Here is an 18,073-nt window from a genome sequence, read left to right on the forward strand (position 1 = left end):
TTCTGTCCAGCTCCGATACACCTCACCACTGCAGTGTCATCAGAGAACTTCTGCAGGTGGCACGACTCAGACTCACGCTGTCAAAAAGAGGAAATATGTGATAGATATTTTTTCTGATTTAAATGTACAAATCTGTTGAGTCACATGGACCACAAGGGAGACTGATTCTGTGATTTATTTTTAAAGGCTGAGAGGCATGAAAAAAGGAAAAAGAAAAAAAAATCAATAACTCTTGAGAATTAATTAGATTTGAAAGTTTTTGAAGAGTCTTGTGGAGAATGTGGGCCATAGGTTTCCAACCTTTTTCATCTTTGTCTCGTAAACCCTTCAGGAGTGACAGTGTTTCACAGGAAGGAGGAAAAGTTTGGCACCAATTTAGGGTCTGAAACTCATAACCTGCTGCATATTTTGGCCATCTTTCCTTTTTTCTTCATTTTTTGTTAAATGTCTGGAATAGCCTTTTAGAATTGAGGCATAATCACAGCTAACAATACATATTAAAAATAGGCATTTAAAAAAAATGTCCAAATACATGAGAAATAAAGCCTATGATCACGTTTTAATCTTGAATTTCCCTAAGTAATTAATTCATTGCACATTATTGTTATACAGTATTCACCGCCCCCGGTCTTACACATATATCATATACGCAAAAGCTGGCATCTGAAGTTAGAATGAGTATCCATTTCAAAACCAGCAGACTGCCCTGTCAGGATAACATGGACCGCGTACACCCCCACGCATCATAACACTGGTTGTGCAGTCCTGAAGCCGCCCTACTCTTCTCCGTTTAGACCTTAGCCCTGTCTTTATCTTCTTGGCGAGGACACGAACGCACTTTTAATCATACACCTGACCTCACAAACCCGTGTGTAGTTTTGTAATGTGACGTCTACGTGCCACACATACTGCTAATCCCTGGATCCTTTTGAGTAGGACCATGATTTCTGGGAAGGTGTTGCCAGGGGGAAGGCGGTGCTGCCTGGGACCTGTTGGAAATGACAGCTGAAGAATGCGGATTGGAGCTCGGGGATCCCAAAATCAGTGAAGGCAGAAGATAGCGGAGAAAGTCCTTTGCATCGCCGTGTTAAGGGTGTGTGTCCAGCTTTAGCCTGATAGCTTGTCGTTTCACTGTGATCCGTGCCTCGTAAGCTAACGACGCCCAGGCTGAGTGCATGTGGGTGCGTGCATCTGTGTGTGTATGGTTGCAGATTTCCGTGTGAATGTGCGTTTGTTTGTACGTGTGGATGTAGGGCGCCGCACTTGTCCTGTCCCCACCTGACATATTAGCGACAATGCTAATTTGATAAAAGCTAGTTGGCTAATATTGGCTAATAAAAGAAATTGGGCGAGGCACTTTACCGACCTCATTAGTGCAAGTCGAATGATGTGTTTACAAGATTGTACAGACCTGATATGATTCTGTTCGATACAGCCTTGGCTATTTTATTATTATTTTTTATTTAATTAGCCAGGGTCAACTGTTCGACAGCAGGAAGGCTAATTTCCTCGGCTATTAGCTCTGTAGCTTGGAGCGGGGAGCTTGCTCGCTAATTGACCTAGTTTGGTGGGGCAGAGGCCATATTGTCATTCCACCCCACCTAACTTTGTTTACGTTACAACTTTTTCGACTTGTTATTTGGAAGGCATGCAGTTTTACAAAGCGGTTACCTCCCCAAACAAACGCAATGCCCCTCCACTCAACGCTTAACCTGTAAGAGTCTAATCCTGCTAGGGAAAAAATGTTACAACCAGTTTAGCTCTCGGTACATTTAATCCGTTAACTCCCATCAACTCAACCACTATTTTCACGTGCTCGTGCACAAGACGGGACCCGAGTACACGTTAGGTCATAAAATGTACCAAACTAAGTTTTTTTTTTTAAAGCCGCCTGCTTGGTTCGTTGGGTTATTTTGGGTGAAGACTGAAAGCCGTGGCTGAAAAAACAAATTCACTTTGCCCCTGTCGGCTAAAGCCTCGGTGCATATTGTTGTTTTCTGCTGTTGGAATGTAATATTTGTTGTCTGGTGTCATATGCTTCGAAGTCTCATGATCCCCACAAGGCTTTTGGAAACAAGTCAGGCATTATTTGTTTGTGAAAAGAAAAGAAGGCTCCTTGCTTAATTATTTAGAACTTCAAACGCATTAAAACGTGCTCTTGTGTTGTGTTTCAAGGTGCTTCTTAGAAACATTCAAAACCAATCGTTATCATAATTGCTTTGGCTGTGATGTCATGTCTCCACCGCCTTTAGCATTTGCAATTTGGCTGTTGTGTTGTTAGAAGCACGGAGGCTAGCAAACCTGACATGATTTCACTTTGCTGTAAATCCACAGGGTTGCAGAGATGGAGTCCATAATGAATGCGGTGACTCCTCGCTCCCCAGCCCCCACCAAGAAGCTGTCTGAGGTGGACTTCCGCTCAGGGGCCACCCTGGAGCAGCTGTCGGCGCAGGTGTCTGAGCTGGTGCTGCTGGAGCAGGGGGAGTTTGGAGACCAGACAGCCTTAGAAGTCCACACTGCCAAGGATTTTATCTTCAACATGCTAGGTATAAAACATTCATTTTTTGTTAATGCTACAGGTCGTCAGTTTTGAATTTTCCGGTGTAAAAAAAGGCAGTGTCGAGAGCTGTTGCTGGTGATGTGAAGAAGATTTGGATGGTGACTGCAGAAAGTTGTTGGAAATTTCTCGATTCCAAAAGGAATCTCGGTGTTGATGTAAAGTGTTCTGCATCGATACAGTGACGCAGCGTCATTGTCTGTTTGCAGCCTGCCTGAAATTTGCTTTAATCTTCAGTGGAACAATAAAGATGCAATTACAGCGGTATGTTTTGTTCAGCTGCTGTAAAATTGCCATAAAAGAAGAAGGAACAGCGACAACAATGGTGTAAAACACCAAAGAAGGATTACTTGTGTACTTTTAGGAGCTCTGACTTGTGCTAACATTACAGTTTTGGCAGATATGGCAGAGGAATACAGAGCAATGAGTGATTAAAAACAGAGAAATAATAAAAAAAAACATCAGTTTCTTAAAACAGACCCCTGAACACGCATCAGATTTGCCAGACAAATGAGCGCAACTAAGATAACTGTGCTCATAAACATCTTAATCTACAGCGCAGTATGTTTACACTTCTGTGAGACTGGAGAAACTCTCGTCCAGGTGGAGCGAACGCCTGCGAGATTGAGCTTAAACGGGACGCGGTTGTCTCGCCGTGCCTCTCTGTCGCTCAGCTTGCTCAGCCGGCACGTGTGGCAGGAACAATTTAGCACAGTGGATCCAGTCTGCGCTGCAATGATGGGCCGGCTGTAGCATGTTAAATTTAATCCTCTAAGAGACACATTATCACCAGAGGTTTAGAAATGATGGCAGCTGGGATTGACAGTGTTCACATTTCAGATGCAAATTGGTTTCTAAATGAAATGCTGGAATTGAAGCACATCCAGTACATGACTCATATTTTCATTATGTATGGCCCTCCTCTACCTTTCTCGTGTGCTGTTTCTTTTTTTTTTTTTAGTTTTTTTTCTTTAAATTGCATAGTGTTTGCTTGTCCAATAGGTGGCACTCTTCCCCCTCCCAGCCGGCCTCCATTATCCTTGTTTCTCCTCACTTCACCGTGTTTATCGTGGAATATAGGCTTGTATGGTCTGCCTTGCTTGGCTTCTCTGCTTACATATGTATTTTATTGGCTTGTGTTTGGTTCAGCCCTTTTTGTCTATGCCTTTGAATGCTTTAGCTCCCGGTTTCACTGCTCCCGTGGAGTTTAAGAAGCAGCGTGTTGCTTGACAGACATTTTTCCCCCTTTTTTGCTTTTAGTGCCATCAAACGGGCGGCTTCACCCAGGGAGCAATCGCAGAAATAAAAACCGATTCCGAGCCCGTTCCTCTCATTTGTCACGTCGCCATGTACAGGAAGACATCGCCTTGTTTTTCTTTCTGCTTCTTCTTTTTGTTCAGGTTTCATTTTTCAATCGTCTTCTTCTTTCCTCTTCTGCTCCCATCATCTTTTTCTGGAGAATCTGGTGATATCTTGTTGGGGGGTTTCGAGGCCGCCTTTGCCTGCATAATCATTAACGGTTTGCTGGTATTTTCATACCCTGTGTCTCACCACCTGCTGTGACAGCTCCAGCTGTGTGAAATGAAAGGGGGGTAAAGAAAAAAAAGGGAGAACTTTGACACTTAGAGCAGAGGGAAAAAAGTTTGTTAGATTCTACGAATATATAAAGATAAGCGTGAGATGGTTGCCACATTAGGAGCTCATGGAGGATTAAAGACAGCAGTGGAAGCAAATATCATCTTCTTTACGCAGAGGTCTTGTTACAGCATGTAGGCCTGCTGTTGGAGGCTGCTGTATCGGTTTTAGTGTGCGTGTGTGTGTGCTGAACGCGAGTGCCTTTGCCTTTGTTTTTACCAGGCTTTTCTGAAGTGTGAGCTGTGGATGGATCCCCACTTGGGCTTCGCATACTGTCAGGAAAGGGGGAAAAGAAAAGAGGTTAAACCCACGCACACGGACATCCACTGATATTCTTCACAGTCGGACAGATTCAAGAAGAGATTGTTATTTACCCTGTTTTTGAGTAAACAGCGGTGCTTTGGCCCACAGGCACTCGCAGCGGGTGGTGGTGGGGGGGCTACTGTATAAACCGTTTGAAGCCGTGTCTGACGAGGGCAGAAATAGATCCACACTGCGGGTGGAGCAGAAGCTCTCCTCTCTACCCAGCTTTTCCACATATTAAAGTTTGTTCGCGAAGCCTCAGAGAGTCGAGTTCAGAGTTCGACCTCCCTCTGGGGTCGCTGAAATTTGAGCACATCTGATCCAAGCTCCAAAAGTCCCGCGTGCTCTTCTGCCAGGGTCCAGAGTTTGACGTTTTTATCGGATAAATGATATTTTCTCCACACTGACACTTTGAAAGATAGGAGTGCTTTTGTTGAAACGCATTCCCTGATATCTTGTATTTTTGTTTTCTTCAGTTTATCTCACTTTAGCCTGTGTGTTTGACATCATTTCTCACACTCTGAGGCAGGAAGCACAGGTCAGAGTTTGGCTTTGAACCACTGAAATCTGCTGAAAACCTACAACCCACAAACCTAACTGCAGGGTCCACCCCCCTCTTTTACATTTTATTGTAAATTGTCATTTTAAATAAAGGTAAAAAAAACAAACAAACAGCATTTACTCATCTCGGCTGTTTTCATACTTAAGGTTTCCCTTTTTCTTTTTTTTTCTTTCTTTCTTTTTTTTTTTTTTTAGTACAGCTGGCAAGAAGCATCAAAACATGCACAAATCATTTAGAGAGAAGTGATTATTTCCCCCCACCGCACATGCACTGATAGCTGCATTTGTCCTTCCTCAAACGCATTGTGATGAGCGTTTTATTTTGGGGGTCAAAAGAAGTCCTCTCGGTTTATCTGAACGTAAGACTTGCGGCAGTGTTCGTCTCCCTTTGAGAAAGCAGCTTCTTTTGGCGAGACCAGTCGGTGCAATGTCTGGCTGCCCTCATGCTCCATCTTGTTCATGCTGGTGGGCTTTGGTGGGACTGACTCGCAGTGTGATGTTGGTGCCCAGTGTGGCGGCTTCTCGCCTCATCAGAGGGTCACGCGCCGACGGCTCGGGTCTGGCTGCTATCTCGGGTCTGGCCGCTGTCTCTCCTGCGTGATTGGACCGCCGGCCGACGCAGCTGTTCTGGCCCACTAATTCTCCGTTAATGCCGTTTTGGATTTGAGAGCCTGTCTTCATTTGGCAGCAGGGCGAGAATCACAGCCCCGCAGACACACAATATGAATGCAATTCTTTATCTGATTAGTTAGCCTTTGTGTCGGCTCACTTTTCATCAGCTCGGAGACACAAGTGCCAGTCGGCACAGATGAGCAACATCTTGTCTGCTGCAAATGATGTCTATTGTAGTCTTTGTGGTTGGAAAGCTGGCGCATCAGTGAAAAGGACAAGAAAACACGACTTCATTGACACTATTTTACAACCTCTATAATAAATCAGCCGCCAGCTGTCTGTGATTTGAGCACTGAAAAAAAAAAAGAAAAGAAAAAAAGGAGGCCGTGAGTGGACATGACTACAGATTTCACAGCGCATCAGTCGTTAGATGTCTTCACGATACCTTATTTAATTTGTCTCCATGCATTTGTCATGTTGAGTAAGATGCTTTTTGGCATCGCACGACATTCTCTGCCAGCACACTCGTTTGAATAACTTTGGCTGACATTGTGATCTTTGTTCCGTCAACATCCCACCGAGTCTTCCCGAGGCGAAGGTTGTCGTAACGTGGGCCGTCGCTGTCGGACGCACGATATTTCTTCCGTGCACGGTGCGACGGCCTAAGCTGCTGTAAGTGTTTGCATCTCGTTTCACACGCGGGCCATCTGCACTTTACACATAAAAACAAAAAGGTTTTCATAATGTGTCTACGAGCATCTGAGAGCTCGTCTTTAATTTCAAGTTGTTCTTGGTGGGAACATCTCCATTCAGGTAGGAACTGTAATGGACAGAATGACTAACACCTCTGAAGCAAAGCTCATAAAAAATCAGGTCTGATCTCTTTATGTGTAAGCGGGTGCGAGCCGACACACTAAACTCATCCAGTCCATACCTGCTCATCCGTTGTGGCACAAAATGAAAGCGGAGTGTGTTTGAACAGAAGATATTACTCAGGAATCTGTGTAAACGCGATTCAACCCGACTTTGTGCCTGTGTTTGGTTCCTTTTACTTTCAACAGAAGGCCACACCCAGGGCAGTCTTTGTTTGCAGGAGTGTGGTATGCTTATTGTACCCGAATCTGGTTTCGCATCCAGAATTCCAGCAGATTATTAAATGCTTAAACTGTTTGCTTGAGTTTTAACTCTGTGTGGGAGCTGCCCTGACGGCCACAGATAAACGACTGACTCCATCTCGCAAACGGTGTCGTGCATTGTCGCACTTGAAGTCGGTCAACTGATCCCAGGTCCATGTGGTCGTATTGGCTGTTCGACAGCCGTAACCCGCTCGCACTTCTGTATTCTGTACAAATATTGGCTGAAGCTGCAGCAGGTTACCGCGAGCTGAATGCTGTGTGGTTTAGCGTTGGCAGCTCAAAGATTTTCAGTTCACATGAGCATCCGAGGCTTGAGCTGCAGTGAGTGATGCGGTTGGCGCAGATCTGAGGTCAGTCCTAAAAAGCTGCCTGGTCCTGCTTCTATTCACCAGTCGCAGCTGGTGCTGACCTTCTAGACGTCCTCGAGCAGCTGTTGAACAAACAACGAGAAAAATCGTGTTTGTAGGGATGTTGTACTCACATGGCCTGCGTCTGTGCACGAGCCTCATCGCGCCCTGTTGCCGCGTGGCTACAGCATCTATTTAGATTGATCTGAGCCTCTTGGGCTGTGCACAAACGGTGGAACATTTTGCCAGCGGACGCACAGGACCGTGGATAGGAGATAGGTGCTGAATCTGACATTGGGTTCACTGGATTTGCATGCCTGACTCTACCTTTGATCGAAGTATTAAAAGTCAGAAGAAGCTTTAGGTGGTCTATCGAGCAACTGGGCTGCGCCTCTGACCTGAGATTTAAAAGTCAATCTGCAGCGATACGCTTGTGTTTTTAAAAAAATTCTTCCAGTAATAATTGACTGTCATTTAATGGGGCGAGGCATTGCTGAAAAAGAGCTGAAAGGCACAGACAGCTTCCCTCTCTGCAGGTGGTTCAGACGCTCAGCCCTCTTTGTTATATCAAACACAGACGCCCCAAAATACACACTCCCCCATTAGGTTAAATGGGAGCTTTTTCATTCTTTTATCATTCTAAACTGTCTGGGCTTTTTCTTTTTTAGCTAATCTCCTGTCATGAAATGAATTCATAAGCAGCAAAGTGGTGGGATTGCTCTCCTCTTGGCGGCGATGTAGTCTTAGATTAATCCTCTGCGCGGTAAGGCAGAGAGAAGCCCTGATTGAGAGCACTGATAACAGCCGGTTGAGACTATCACCAATTGCAGAGTGAGTTTCTTCTTTTTGGATGAAACTGCCTTTTTAGGATGAGTTTAATGAAATGTCTCGCTGCTTTCCCCGGAGTGTTCTCGTCTGAAACGACAGCAGTCACACGGGAGTCGGCGAACGACCGCCGGTCCTCCTCAGTTCGGGCCGGAATCTTGATGGCGGGAAAACTTTGCAGACGAGCCAAACGTCTCAGGGAACGCGGTCGGAGGGCATGCAAAGACGAAATTCTGTAAATTCTGTAGAGGTGTGAGTTCGAATGTGTGACAATAGACCAATACCGGACGTTTAGAATATACGCAGACATGTCAGTCTGGCTGAAATCTACTTTAAGCATTCCAGTTAAATTCTCACTTCTCAAAGCAAAGCGCAGAAGTTTTAACGGAATAAAAGGTTCGATCGGTTATTGAATTGAAACGTCCAAGATCGACATCAGCTCGTGCTTCTTGATTGCCCATCACAAGATTTTTACCCCTAAAGATTGAGTTCACGGCTCTGTGCAGTGTGAAAGGGTGACGTGCAGAGATATTTTACCTGCTGTGCTACCCGCCCTTTCACCGATAACAAAGTTAAAAATCGAGACACGTTTGTGTCTGCTTTAAACATTTCAGTGGTGAGTGGGGGAAAAAAAAAAAAAAAAAAAAAAATCTATTTCATGGAAATACTGGATTTTCTACCTGCTCTTCAGGTAGGTTGGTTTTCCTGTTGCCGCACACACACGCACACAGACTGATGGAGAAACCTGTAGCCCTCAAATAGTCGTTTCACAGCCATTCCGTCTTATCTAGAAATGGCTCTTTAGGAAAAAAAGTTCCTGTAATGAAAATGTACGTTCAAAGACTGTCGTGATAGGATTAAGTTTAATCCATGGCTGTGAAACCAGCCTAGACCATCTCCAGTCCAGCTCTATTTTCAGCTGGCTGCGTGTGTGTCTCTAAGCACATCTGCTTGAGTGTTTATATATGCGTGTGCGTGCGTGTGTCCGCGCACTCGCTGGCAGATTCCCAGTTAAAAAGCACGCTACTGTCTATTTGAGTTGGGATTAGAAAATAAATTGGCACCCCCCACTGCAAAAAAAAAACAACTAAAAAGATGCCTCTCATTTTCTTTTATCATCATTCTTTTCCTCCTCCTCGCCAATTTGACCCAATTTATCAGCGGCAGTCGGCAGATAAACCAAAGTAAATCAGAGGAGCATCAGCCGTAGATTCATTGTGGGTTGGCCGGTCCCTTTGACACCGTCTTTGGCCCCTCTCTTCTTAGCTTTGATCCAGCCAGCTGCCGGTTTTAACAGATTTAACTAATGATAATCAGTTACTCTACCGAAGGTATATGCATGAAGCCTTTTATGCTTCCACTGAGGCCAGGGGAGTTATTCTCTTTTATTCCGGTGGGTGATTTATTTTTTTATTTTATTTTTTTTTGTGTGACACAGCTTCAGCTCGATACTCACTATTGCTTGTGTGTTGATGCTATTACACAAACCGCTTTAAGACTAGAAGGGGTCATGGCATTTTGATCTACTGGCATTACTCGGACTGCTTTTGGTGATTAAAGGGAGCAAGGAACTGGAAGTCTGTAGCAATGTTTTCCTCCTGACTTTTCAAGATTAAAAAAAAAAAAAGTCTAATTCTAGCAGAATGAAACGGTGACTTAAGCTCCTTTCACGCCTGCACTGCTTTCCATGAATCCTGAACCGCTGGTCATGTGCGAATAACCCTCTTTTGGGGCTTTTCTGTGACTTTTTTTATTTTTTATTTTAAAAAATATTTTATATTTTTGGATAGATCTCGGACTAGACGGGACCCAGTAACATATCCGGATCACTTTCAACGCGGCTCAAGCGTGAACCGCAGCTGTTGCTTTAACAGACAGCGGCAGTAAGTTAATCTGAGGTTCGATCAGCTGCTCAGAGGAATCCCAACAGGTCGCCGTATTAGATAGATAAATAAATAGCCTTGCCGTTTAGAATTGCCTCTACCATGGTTTTATTCCTTTTCTCTGGCCTAGCCGAAGCCTCTGCTGACATTCTGCCCGTGTATCAGCATTTAGCCATTAACTAGCATTTGTGCAGCACGGCTCTCTGTGTCTGTTAGTTTGATATTTATTTTTTTTTAATGGAAAAACAAAAGAAATGTAGCTGCAGACGACGTGCAGAGTTTGGCAAGTTTTCGGTGTCCTCGGGGGAAGTAAACGATCTGTTTTCCTCCATTCGATAACCGTTTACTGTTACTGTGTTCCAGTTGCACTTTGACGGTTCGAAACGCTGTAACGTATAGAAAAGGATGTTTTATTTCTGCTGCTTCCATTCACCACCGCTCTGTTTCCCATTACCATCGTGCACTAATGCGAATTGCTGTCAGACAATGGTGAAGGACTTTTTTTTTTTTTTTTTAATAGCCTGAAGTTCCTGAGACTTCATACTTCTTGCACAAATCACAAATCTTTATTTGGGGGGAAAAAAAAAAAAAATTTCCAGCTTCACAGAAGAAATTAATTAATAAGCTCACAGATTGCACAAAGAAATAGTTTTAGTCTCTCGAGTTGTTTTTGCCAGTTTATGATTTAAGGGCGACTTTCAGAAAGTTGAGAGCTGCTGCAGCTCAGTCGTCCTTGAGTTGTCAGTGAGAGCAGGGACTCTGCGGCGTCTATGCCCATCCTGTTCTTCAAAGGGTTGCTTTTCCGTGCTGTGGATGCATTCAGATGCATGTTGTATGCGCTTCATAGGATGAGAAGCAGTTTGATTCCTTCGTCCTAACAAACTCTACCCATTAGTAGCTTACTCTCTACTGTTACATCTGCTCAATCTGACCACGCTGTGAACAGGTTTACTAACTGAGAGATGACTGGTTATTTATTGCTCCCCTAAAGGAGGGACGGTTTGGGGTCGCGGCACCACTGGAGCTTCTTTCTTTTCTAACTGACACTTCCAGGGTTGCTTTCAAGCCAGTTAATCAATATTAATCATCGGTGATGTACAGAGTTCAGTTAGAGCATCAAAGGCTCATCGCTATTTACAGCACACAAGACTCAAGTGAAACTTTTGCAAATTAATTCTCATAGTTGGCAAGTTGTCCACTCAAGAAGAACGGGCAATGCTTAAATTGAGGGAAAGTACTCTGTTGTTTAATGTCAGTTTTAACCCAAACGCCTCAGAAAGCGTGAGCTCCTATTTTCCCCGAGCTGCTCTTCTTTGTAAGGAAACGGAACAAAGCTTGGAATAAATTAGGGCTGGGCGATATATCGATATTTAAGATATATCGATAGATTTTTAAATAAGATATGGAATTAGACCATATCGCATATATCGATATAGTTCAAATTTGCGCTGTAATACTTGCTTCAGGCAAGCCGTTGATCAGAGCTCTCTGCACTGCTTCCCTCGCTCGGGCTCCGCCCCTCCTCTCTCATGCACAGAGGGGGGAGGGGGAGGAACACTCCTGCACTCTTAAACAAACATGGAGAAGGCAACAACACCTGCGGAGCGTACGGAGAAGAGCCCCTTGGTTGGTAAAAGAAAAAGCAGTGGCTCAATCATTTGGAGATGGTTCGGATACAACTTGTCAGACGAGCAACAAAACCAAGCTATATGTAGGGAGTGCCATAAGCACATTGCAGCCAGTGGTGGAAGCACTACGAATCTTTTTTATCACTTAAAAACGTGACACAAAGTGCAATATGAAGAGTGTGTGAAACTGCGCGCTGCAGCAGCCACAGGCACAAGCCGTCCCCAAACTGACAAAGCTCCAGCCCCAAAACAAAGCTCACTGCAAGCTTCATTTTCCCTCTGTGTGCCGTATGAGAAGAAAAGCGACAAGTGTCCTTTCACATTGCCAAAGACATGGTCCCTGTTGCAACAGTGGAACAGGTCGGGTTCAAAGAGCTAATTAAAAAGCTGGACCCGAGATACGAGCTTCCCAGTCGGAACTATTTTGCACGAGAAGCACTGCCGCAAATGTATAGTGAAGTCAGGCAGAACGTTGCGGACCGGCTCGCTAACCATTTTGCGTTGACCAGCGATATGTGGTCAAGCAGAACCTGTGCGAACCTTATATGAGCGTGACAGTTCACTTCATGCAAGACTGGGAGATTGAAAACAGCTTGGCAACTGGTTGAGACTGTTCAGATAAGCTATTAAATTAACAAAAATAAACAGGTAATCTCAAGCTGATGTTTAAAAATGTTTTTCTTAAACTGAGCACTTTATTTTGTTATCTCTTTAAATATAAATGCTGCCCTCAGAAAAAGATTTACCTATTTTATTTTATAGGCTAATTTTATTTAAGATATTTATTTTATTTAAATGTGCACCTTACGGAGCTTTGTTATACAGTGTTTACATTTTATAGTGAGTTTTCAATAAAACTACTCGTATTTGACTTTGACTGAGCATTTCATTTCACAGCTCTCACTTTGCGGAAAAAAATATCGGGATATATATCGTATATCGATATTCAACCCAAATATATCGAGATATGACTTTTGGGAAAAAACAAACCGTGTAATGAGTCTTACTTTGCTTCTTGTCATCGAACGTCCTCTGTGTGATGGCATTTAAATGAGCTCTTTAAAGAACCTTTACAGCACATCCGACTTTGATTCTCTGGATGATTTCTCACCCTTTTTACACCCCCCCCCCTTCTTTTTTCGTGTTAAGTGGCAAACAGTGGGTGGGACAGCTGCTGCATGAGAATATAGCATGTGAGTTGGTTGTAACTTTATCATTTACTTGGCACGGACTCTGTACATGATGCTCATTGGGAATCTGCAGAAAGAAAATAAGCAAATGCAACACGTAGGATTCAGAAGTTTCAAGTTGGGGGGAACGCCTTGAAACTCTTGATTTATGTGGCTTTTGCTTGTCACTCACGCTCAGTTTTTCCCATCCAACACAAACCGAGCTGCACACATGCCTCTGCATGAAAAATATCAAATGGCATGCCTCCACCAAGGTTTTGTGGCCTTGTAACGGGATGAGAGGGATCATGTTGGCTGCTTCGTGCCCCCAGCCATGGCCTGCTGGCTTGGTCTGATGCCCTTGTTTCAGCTTTCTGGAGCAACTTACGGCCCTTGGAGGGATAAACACGGAGGCTGGAGCTCTCGCACGCGCTCCCCTGTGGAGGATTTTTTTGAAATGTCCACACTGCACCTCTTACTGAAAGTGTGTGCAGCTCGGTGTGGACCAGCAACCTGGTCTCTGCTGTGGGATCAAGCTTCTCTCAGTTGGACTTTTAAATTGGCAAAACATAATTTACTTGAATCCGGCTCTGCGGGTCCCACGGGCCCCAGAGCCTGTAAAGTATACAACACGGCAGAGCAGTCGTAAAGGGATTTGGAGGTTCGAGTTTTTCCTCGTCTAAACTGTTCAGATTGGAGAATGAGGAATGGTTTTTCGCACTCTGGGGAGTTGTGTGGCATGCGAGGCTGTTTCCGGATGTCAGAATAAAGGATTTACAGGCACCAGTTAAGCAGAAATGTAGCATTCATAACTGTTTTCAATCACATTAACATAAGAAAAGTTATGCTTTCATTATTTTCGAATGAGCCATAAAAATCAGACAAGTCTTTTGCTTTTTCTTGCCATTTCCCACATCTCTGCTGATATCCCTGAGGAGACAAAGAATGGACACCTTCTTTTTGCACATTGAACCATCTTTTTCAAAGAGAAAGGCCAGGTGGGAAGATTCCCTTGGCTGGCTGCAGCGTTGCCGCTGAATGCGGTTAACGCCTCCATACCGGACCTCGAACCAGCCAAACTACAAAGGCGGTTTCCAAATTGTCTGTGAGATGGAAATAATTTGATCCTGCTCGGTTCCTCTGAATCATGCAAAAAGGAACATTCTCTCTGCCAATCATTATGTGGCCTCAGTGGCTCTGCAGCATGTGTGGAAATTGAATTGTGGCCTTGGCTGACCGCACGTATAGCCCCTGAAGTGATCATTAGTGGCCGGTGCAGTGGTCACTGTGTGTGCGAGTGTAGTTTGTGGAGGGGTGGCGGTGTACATTTCACGCTCTCCTTTGTCAATATTACTGCAGTTCACTCATAAATTCATGCAGGGCGTCTCAAAACAAATGAAGCTGGGAAGTTTCCATCCTCGTTGACCTATTGACCTGCTGTTTTCTGGCGGCCGTGTTTTATTTTCCCCGTGTCTCCGCATCTGAATGTGAAATGCGCTTTGACGGACGCATGCATTTGTGATAACCACCTTTCTTCCTGGTGGAAACGCACTTCCAGTCTTGCAAATGACTCTAAACATGATTTTCTCTCTCTTACCACCTCCCCTTTGCCAGGCTTAGTTCAGAAGGTGGACCAGCGCCTCCCGGTGGCCAATGAGTACCTGCTGCTTTCAGGCGGTGCCCGAGAGGGCGTTTTGGACCTCAACCCCGAGGACCTGGGGGAGTACGCCAAAGGGGCCGACTTTGACCTGGATTTCACCCTGCTGGTTCCCGCCTTGAAGCTTCACGACCGCAACCAGCCAGTCACTCTGGACATGAGGCACTCCCCACCCTGTCACTCCTGGCTCAGCCTTCGCCTCTGTGACTCTAACATCCTGTCCCGCTGGGGCATCTGCTGCCAGGAGGAGAACGGACTTCCAGCTGAGGAGGATGAGGACGAGGAAGGGGAGGGGGATATGGGTGAGTAGAAAACTGAGGATAATCGCTGCAAGGACAGAGAAGGAAGAGGGAAGAAGAAATGGTTATGAAGAGCAAAAGAAGACACAAAATGTAGTTTGGAAAGCCAAGGATGGATAGATCAATATAAAGTAGAGAAATGCGGTGATTAGTAAAGACAGAGAAGAGTGGAATAAGCAAAGATGAATGTACTGCAGCAGAGCATGACGGAAAGAGATAATTAGATGGATGCCGCGATGTTGCGTTGCAATTTTTCCTGCAAGATTTTTTGCAAGGTTACGCCACTAAATCAATTCACCACACCACTGGCGTGTGTGTCGCTTTCGAGATGAGCGACAGTGACGACGTCTGTTGCAGTGACTCTTTCATCGCCATACCGCTGTAGTCGTCGTGGTAGGGTGAAGGGATTCAGTCAGGCCAGTGTGTCACAGCGGAATGTTTTGGTTAGTTTGTGAAACTAAATGTTCTTCTTTGCATGACAGACTGCCGGCACTTGAGTTCCCTTCAGGGCTACTCATTAGTATCATTGCTTTTAAACACTGCTTTTTCTGTGTACTTGAGCAGATGTAATTTTGGTTTGATATGAGCCCATCTCGCCCCGCCTGATGTGGCAGCAACAGATGCTGGGAAGATGGCACCTCATGTTAACAGGACTTTTCACATTTTGACACTGCTACCGTAGACGTTCTCTTGTTCTGGTTGTGTTTTGCTTCTCCATGTATACGGAGATCTTTTGTAATACTCTTTGAGAATTAGAGTAAGAGAAAAGTCCCTCGACTCTCACTTATCAAATAAAAATACTTTTCCCCAATCCACCCGTCCTTATGTCAGTCTGATGCACAGCTTCTTGGATAGAATGTGGAAGCGGTTAACAGAACAGTAGAAGAAATCTGAGGTTTTCTGAGGCTCTGGCGAAGCACCTGCCGGGCTTAGCCATGGGTGTGTGATCTCTGTGCTCTGTGACTGCACAACACCAGATGAATCTGTGTAGAGAGAACAATTCATGCTCAGTCCCTCCCTGCCCTGTTCAGGTAAAGGCTCTATTCCCTCCCTGGGCTCTCCTCAGTCTTTGGATGGATGCTACTTCTCTCCCTCGCTGGTCATAGACTGGTTCTGGGGGGTTGTGAGCGAGGCTGTAGAGGAGCTGAGGCGCAGCCCGCAGAGAGGCATCCCGACTCCTGACCGGCTGGAGAGAAATGGACCTCTGACCACCATCATCCTTCAGGTACAGATTAGGTGCTCGGTTCCCTATAATGGGAAATTGAAGAAAGCTGGACTAATTATGTCAGAGTCGATGCAGAACAGCAGGCTGTTTAACTCTGGAGATGCATTCCAAAATTGCTCATTTAAAAGGACATTAGTGAAGTGAAATCAATATTGCAGAGGACTGTTTAAATCATTTTTCAAGAAATCACTAACTACCCTGTCGGAGTCTCAGGGCTGAGTAAATGATATTCTAATTGTTGTCTCCCCTCTCACCCCTGCAGGCAGGTTCTAGCCGGGTTCTGTACGACCTGCTGCCTGTGGTATCATTTCGGGGCTGGCCTGCTGTTGCCCAGGGCTGGCTGACCGCCAACCACTTCTGGGATGGTAAAATCACAGAGGAGGAAGCCATATCTGGCTTCTATTTGCTGCCCTGCTGCTCCCCGCTGGGTGGTCGGCCCGACAGAGAGTGGAGGCTGGCCTTCTCACGCAGTGAGGTGAGGCTTTTTCTTCTTTTAATCTGCGGCTGTCCTTTGCATTTGTGTCTCTTTATGTCTCTTGAATACATATATATGTATATTTTTACATGTGTATATCATAACTCGTTTTTCCTGGTACCAGGTCCAGCTGAAGAAGTGTATCCCCTTCCCCATGGCCCAGGCTTTTCAAGCAGCCAAAGCGGTACTGTCTCGTATCCTGGCCCGTCCTCGTACAGGCCTCAGCCTCTACCACCTGCGCACGCTTCTCTTCTGGGCCTGTGACCGACTTCCTGCCGCCTACCTGTCCTGTCCCGACACAGACACCCCTGGCCGCCTCCTCCTGGGTCTCCTGGATGACCTGGCTCATTGCATCTTGGGTAAAAACTGCCCAAACTACTTCCTGCCCCAGTGCAACATGTTGGAGCACCTGAGCGACAGCCAGGCTCTGCTCGTTGCCAGGAAGCTGGCTCACGTGCGCTCGGATCCCAGCGAGCACCTCCGAGCAGCCCTCGACCAAGCCCAGCAGGCCGGCCAGCTAAAGAAGGAGCTAACGGGTGGCACCAATGGCCACGGCTCCCCTGGGCATCACCCGGCCAATGGCATCATCTCACCATCAGAGGACAAGCTGGCACAGCGACTGCAGCAACTGGTCACAGAGAACCCCGGGAAATCCATATCGGTCTTTCTGAACCCCGACGATGTGTCCAGGCCACACTTCCGCATCGATGACAAGTTTTACTGATGGTTGTCGCAGGAGCCGACATGTGGAAGTCAGTGGGTTTAGCTCATAAGCACACTCTAAAAATGTCATCCCATCAGAGAGTAGGAAACTCCACTCACACTTCCTGATTGCCCTTCGGAGGCTGAACAATGCCATGAAGTCTTGCTGCTTGACTGACTCTTAAAACCAAAAACACACTTTTTTTTTCCTGAGAACTGACGTCCAGTTTGCCAGATGTCATCTAAGACATGGTGTCACCCAGCTGTTGCCACGGAGACGGCCCTTTCCTAACAGGCTGGCCTTAAGGAGACTTCATCAGCTGGTGCTACAAAGTTAAGGGTGGGTTTTAGTCATGTAAAATAAGTCCCGTGGAGATGGGGGGGGTCTGGTGGGTAGATGTTAGCCTTAGGGTTTTCACACATTACTGCTCCGTCTAAACACAGCAGCAGAAAAGCTTCTTGATTGCTGCGTTTCTGCCCTCCTTATTTCAGCTCAGCGTGGGCGACGGCTAAATTAGAAATGGGGAAAAATAAGGTGCGGCTGATGTAACTGATTGTAATGTTGTGAGGAGAACTGCCGAGTCTTTGAACAAAGAGTCATTTTTAACTACTTTATATCCCCCTTTTTTTCTTTCCCTTTCATTTCAAACACTCACGCCTCAGTTAATGGGGACTTTTTTTTTTAAAAAAAAAATTTTTTTTTTTAATCTTTCTCAGGTACACACGACCTTATTTGGTGTATTTTATTCCATTTTAAAGTGTCTAACTGCATGTCATGTCACTTGCGTTTCTTGGGGGTGATGGAATGTACCAAAGAGCTGTGTTTCAGCAGTTTGCAGGGGGGGGGGCATGTGCTTTGCATATCCCTCAACATCTAGCTTTGACACCACTTGATGAATCCACTGAGTCAGAAGAAGCTTGATTAGCATTTCCTCCTCCGAAAGTCTCGGTCACACCACGACGTAGAATTGTTAAATTTAGCTGCAACATCAATGGAATTGGCGTAAAAAATTGATTTACTCTTGAGGCAAAAGAGATAAGCGCAAGTCTTTCATATCA

The 18,073-nt window shown here is 45.3% G+C and overlaps 1 protein-coding gene across 1 annotated transcript; it reads left to right on the forward strand.

Moving 5' to 3' along the window:
- Nucleotides 1-732: 732 nt before the first annotated feature.
- Nucleotides 733-17,693, forward strand: tmem102 (transmembrane protein 102). The gene is made up of 6 exons (XM_075451271.1): nucleotides 733-1,093; nucleotides 2,335-2,546; nucleotides 14,271-14,615; nucleotides 15,644-15,837; nucleotides 16,100-16,312; nucleotides 16,437-17,693. The coding sequence occupies exons 2-6, from the start codon at nucleotides 2,345-2,347 to the stop codon at nucleotides 17,034-17,036; spliced, it is 1,554 nt and encodes a 517-aa protein (XP_075307386.1). The 5' UTR covers nucleotides 733-1,093; nucleotides 2,335-2,344; the 3' UTR covers nucleotides 17,037-17,693.
- Nucleotides 17,694-18,073: the final 380 nt, after the last annotated feature.

Source organism: Odontesthes bonariensis, chromosome 19 (genome assembly GCF_027942865.1).
Source record: "Odontesthes bonariensis isolate fOdoBon6 chromosome 19, fOdoBon6.hap1, whole genome shotgun sequence".
Classification (NCBI taxonomy): domain Eukaryota; kingdom Metazoa; phylum Chordata; class Actinopteri; order Atheriniformes; family Atherinopsidae; genus Odontesthes; species Odontesthes bonariensis.

Bases quoted from the DNA above. Each gene is read 5' to 3' on its own strand.
- tmem102 (XM_075451271.1), top strand. From the start codon at position 2,345: ATGGAGTCCATAATGAATGCGGTGACTCCTCGCTCCCCAGCCCCCACC. The intron at 14,616-15,643 runs GTGAGTAGAAAA...TGCCCTGTTCAG, and splicing joins GGAAGGGGAGGGGGATATGG to GTAAAGGCTCTATTCCCTCC. The intron at 15,838-16,099 runs GTACAGATTAGG...TCACCCCTGCAG, and splicing joins TGACCACCATCATCCTTCAG to GCAGGTTCTAGCCGGGTTCT.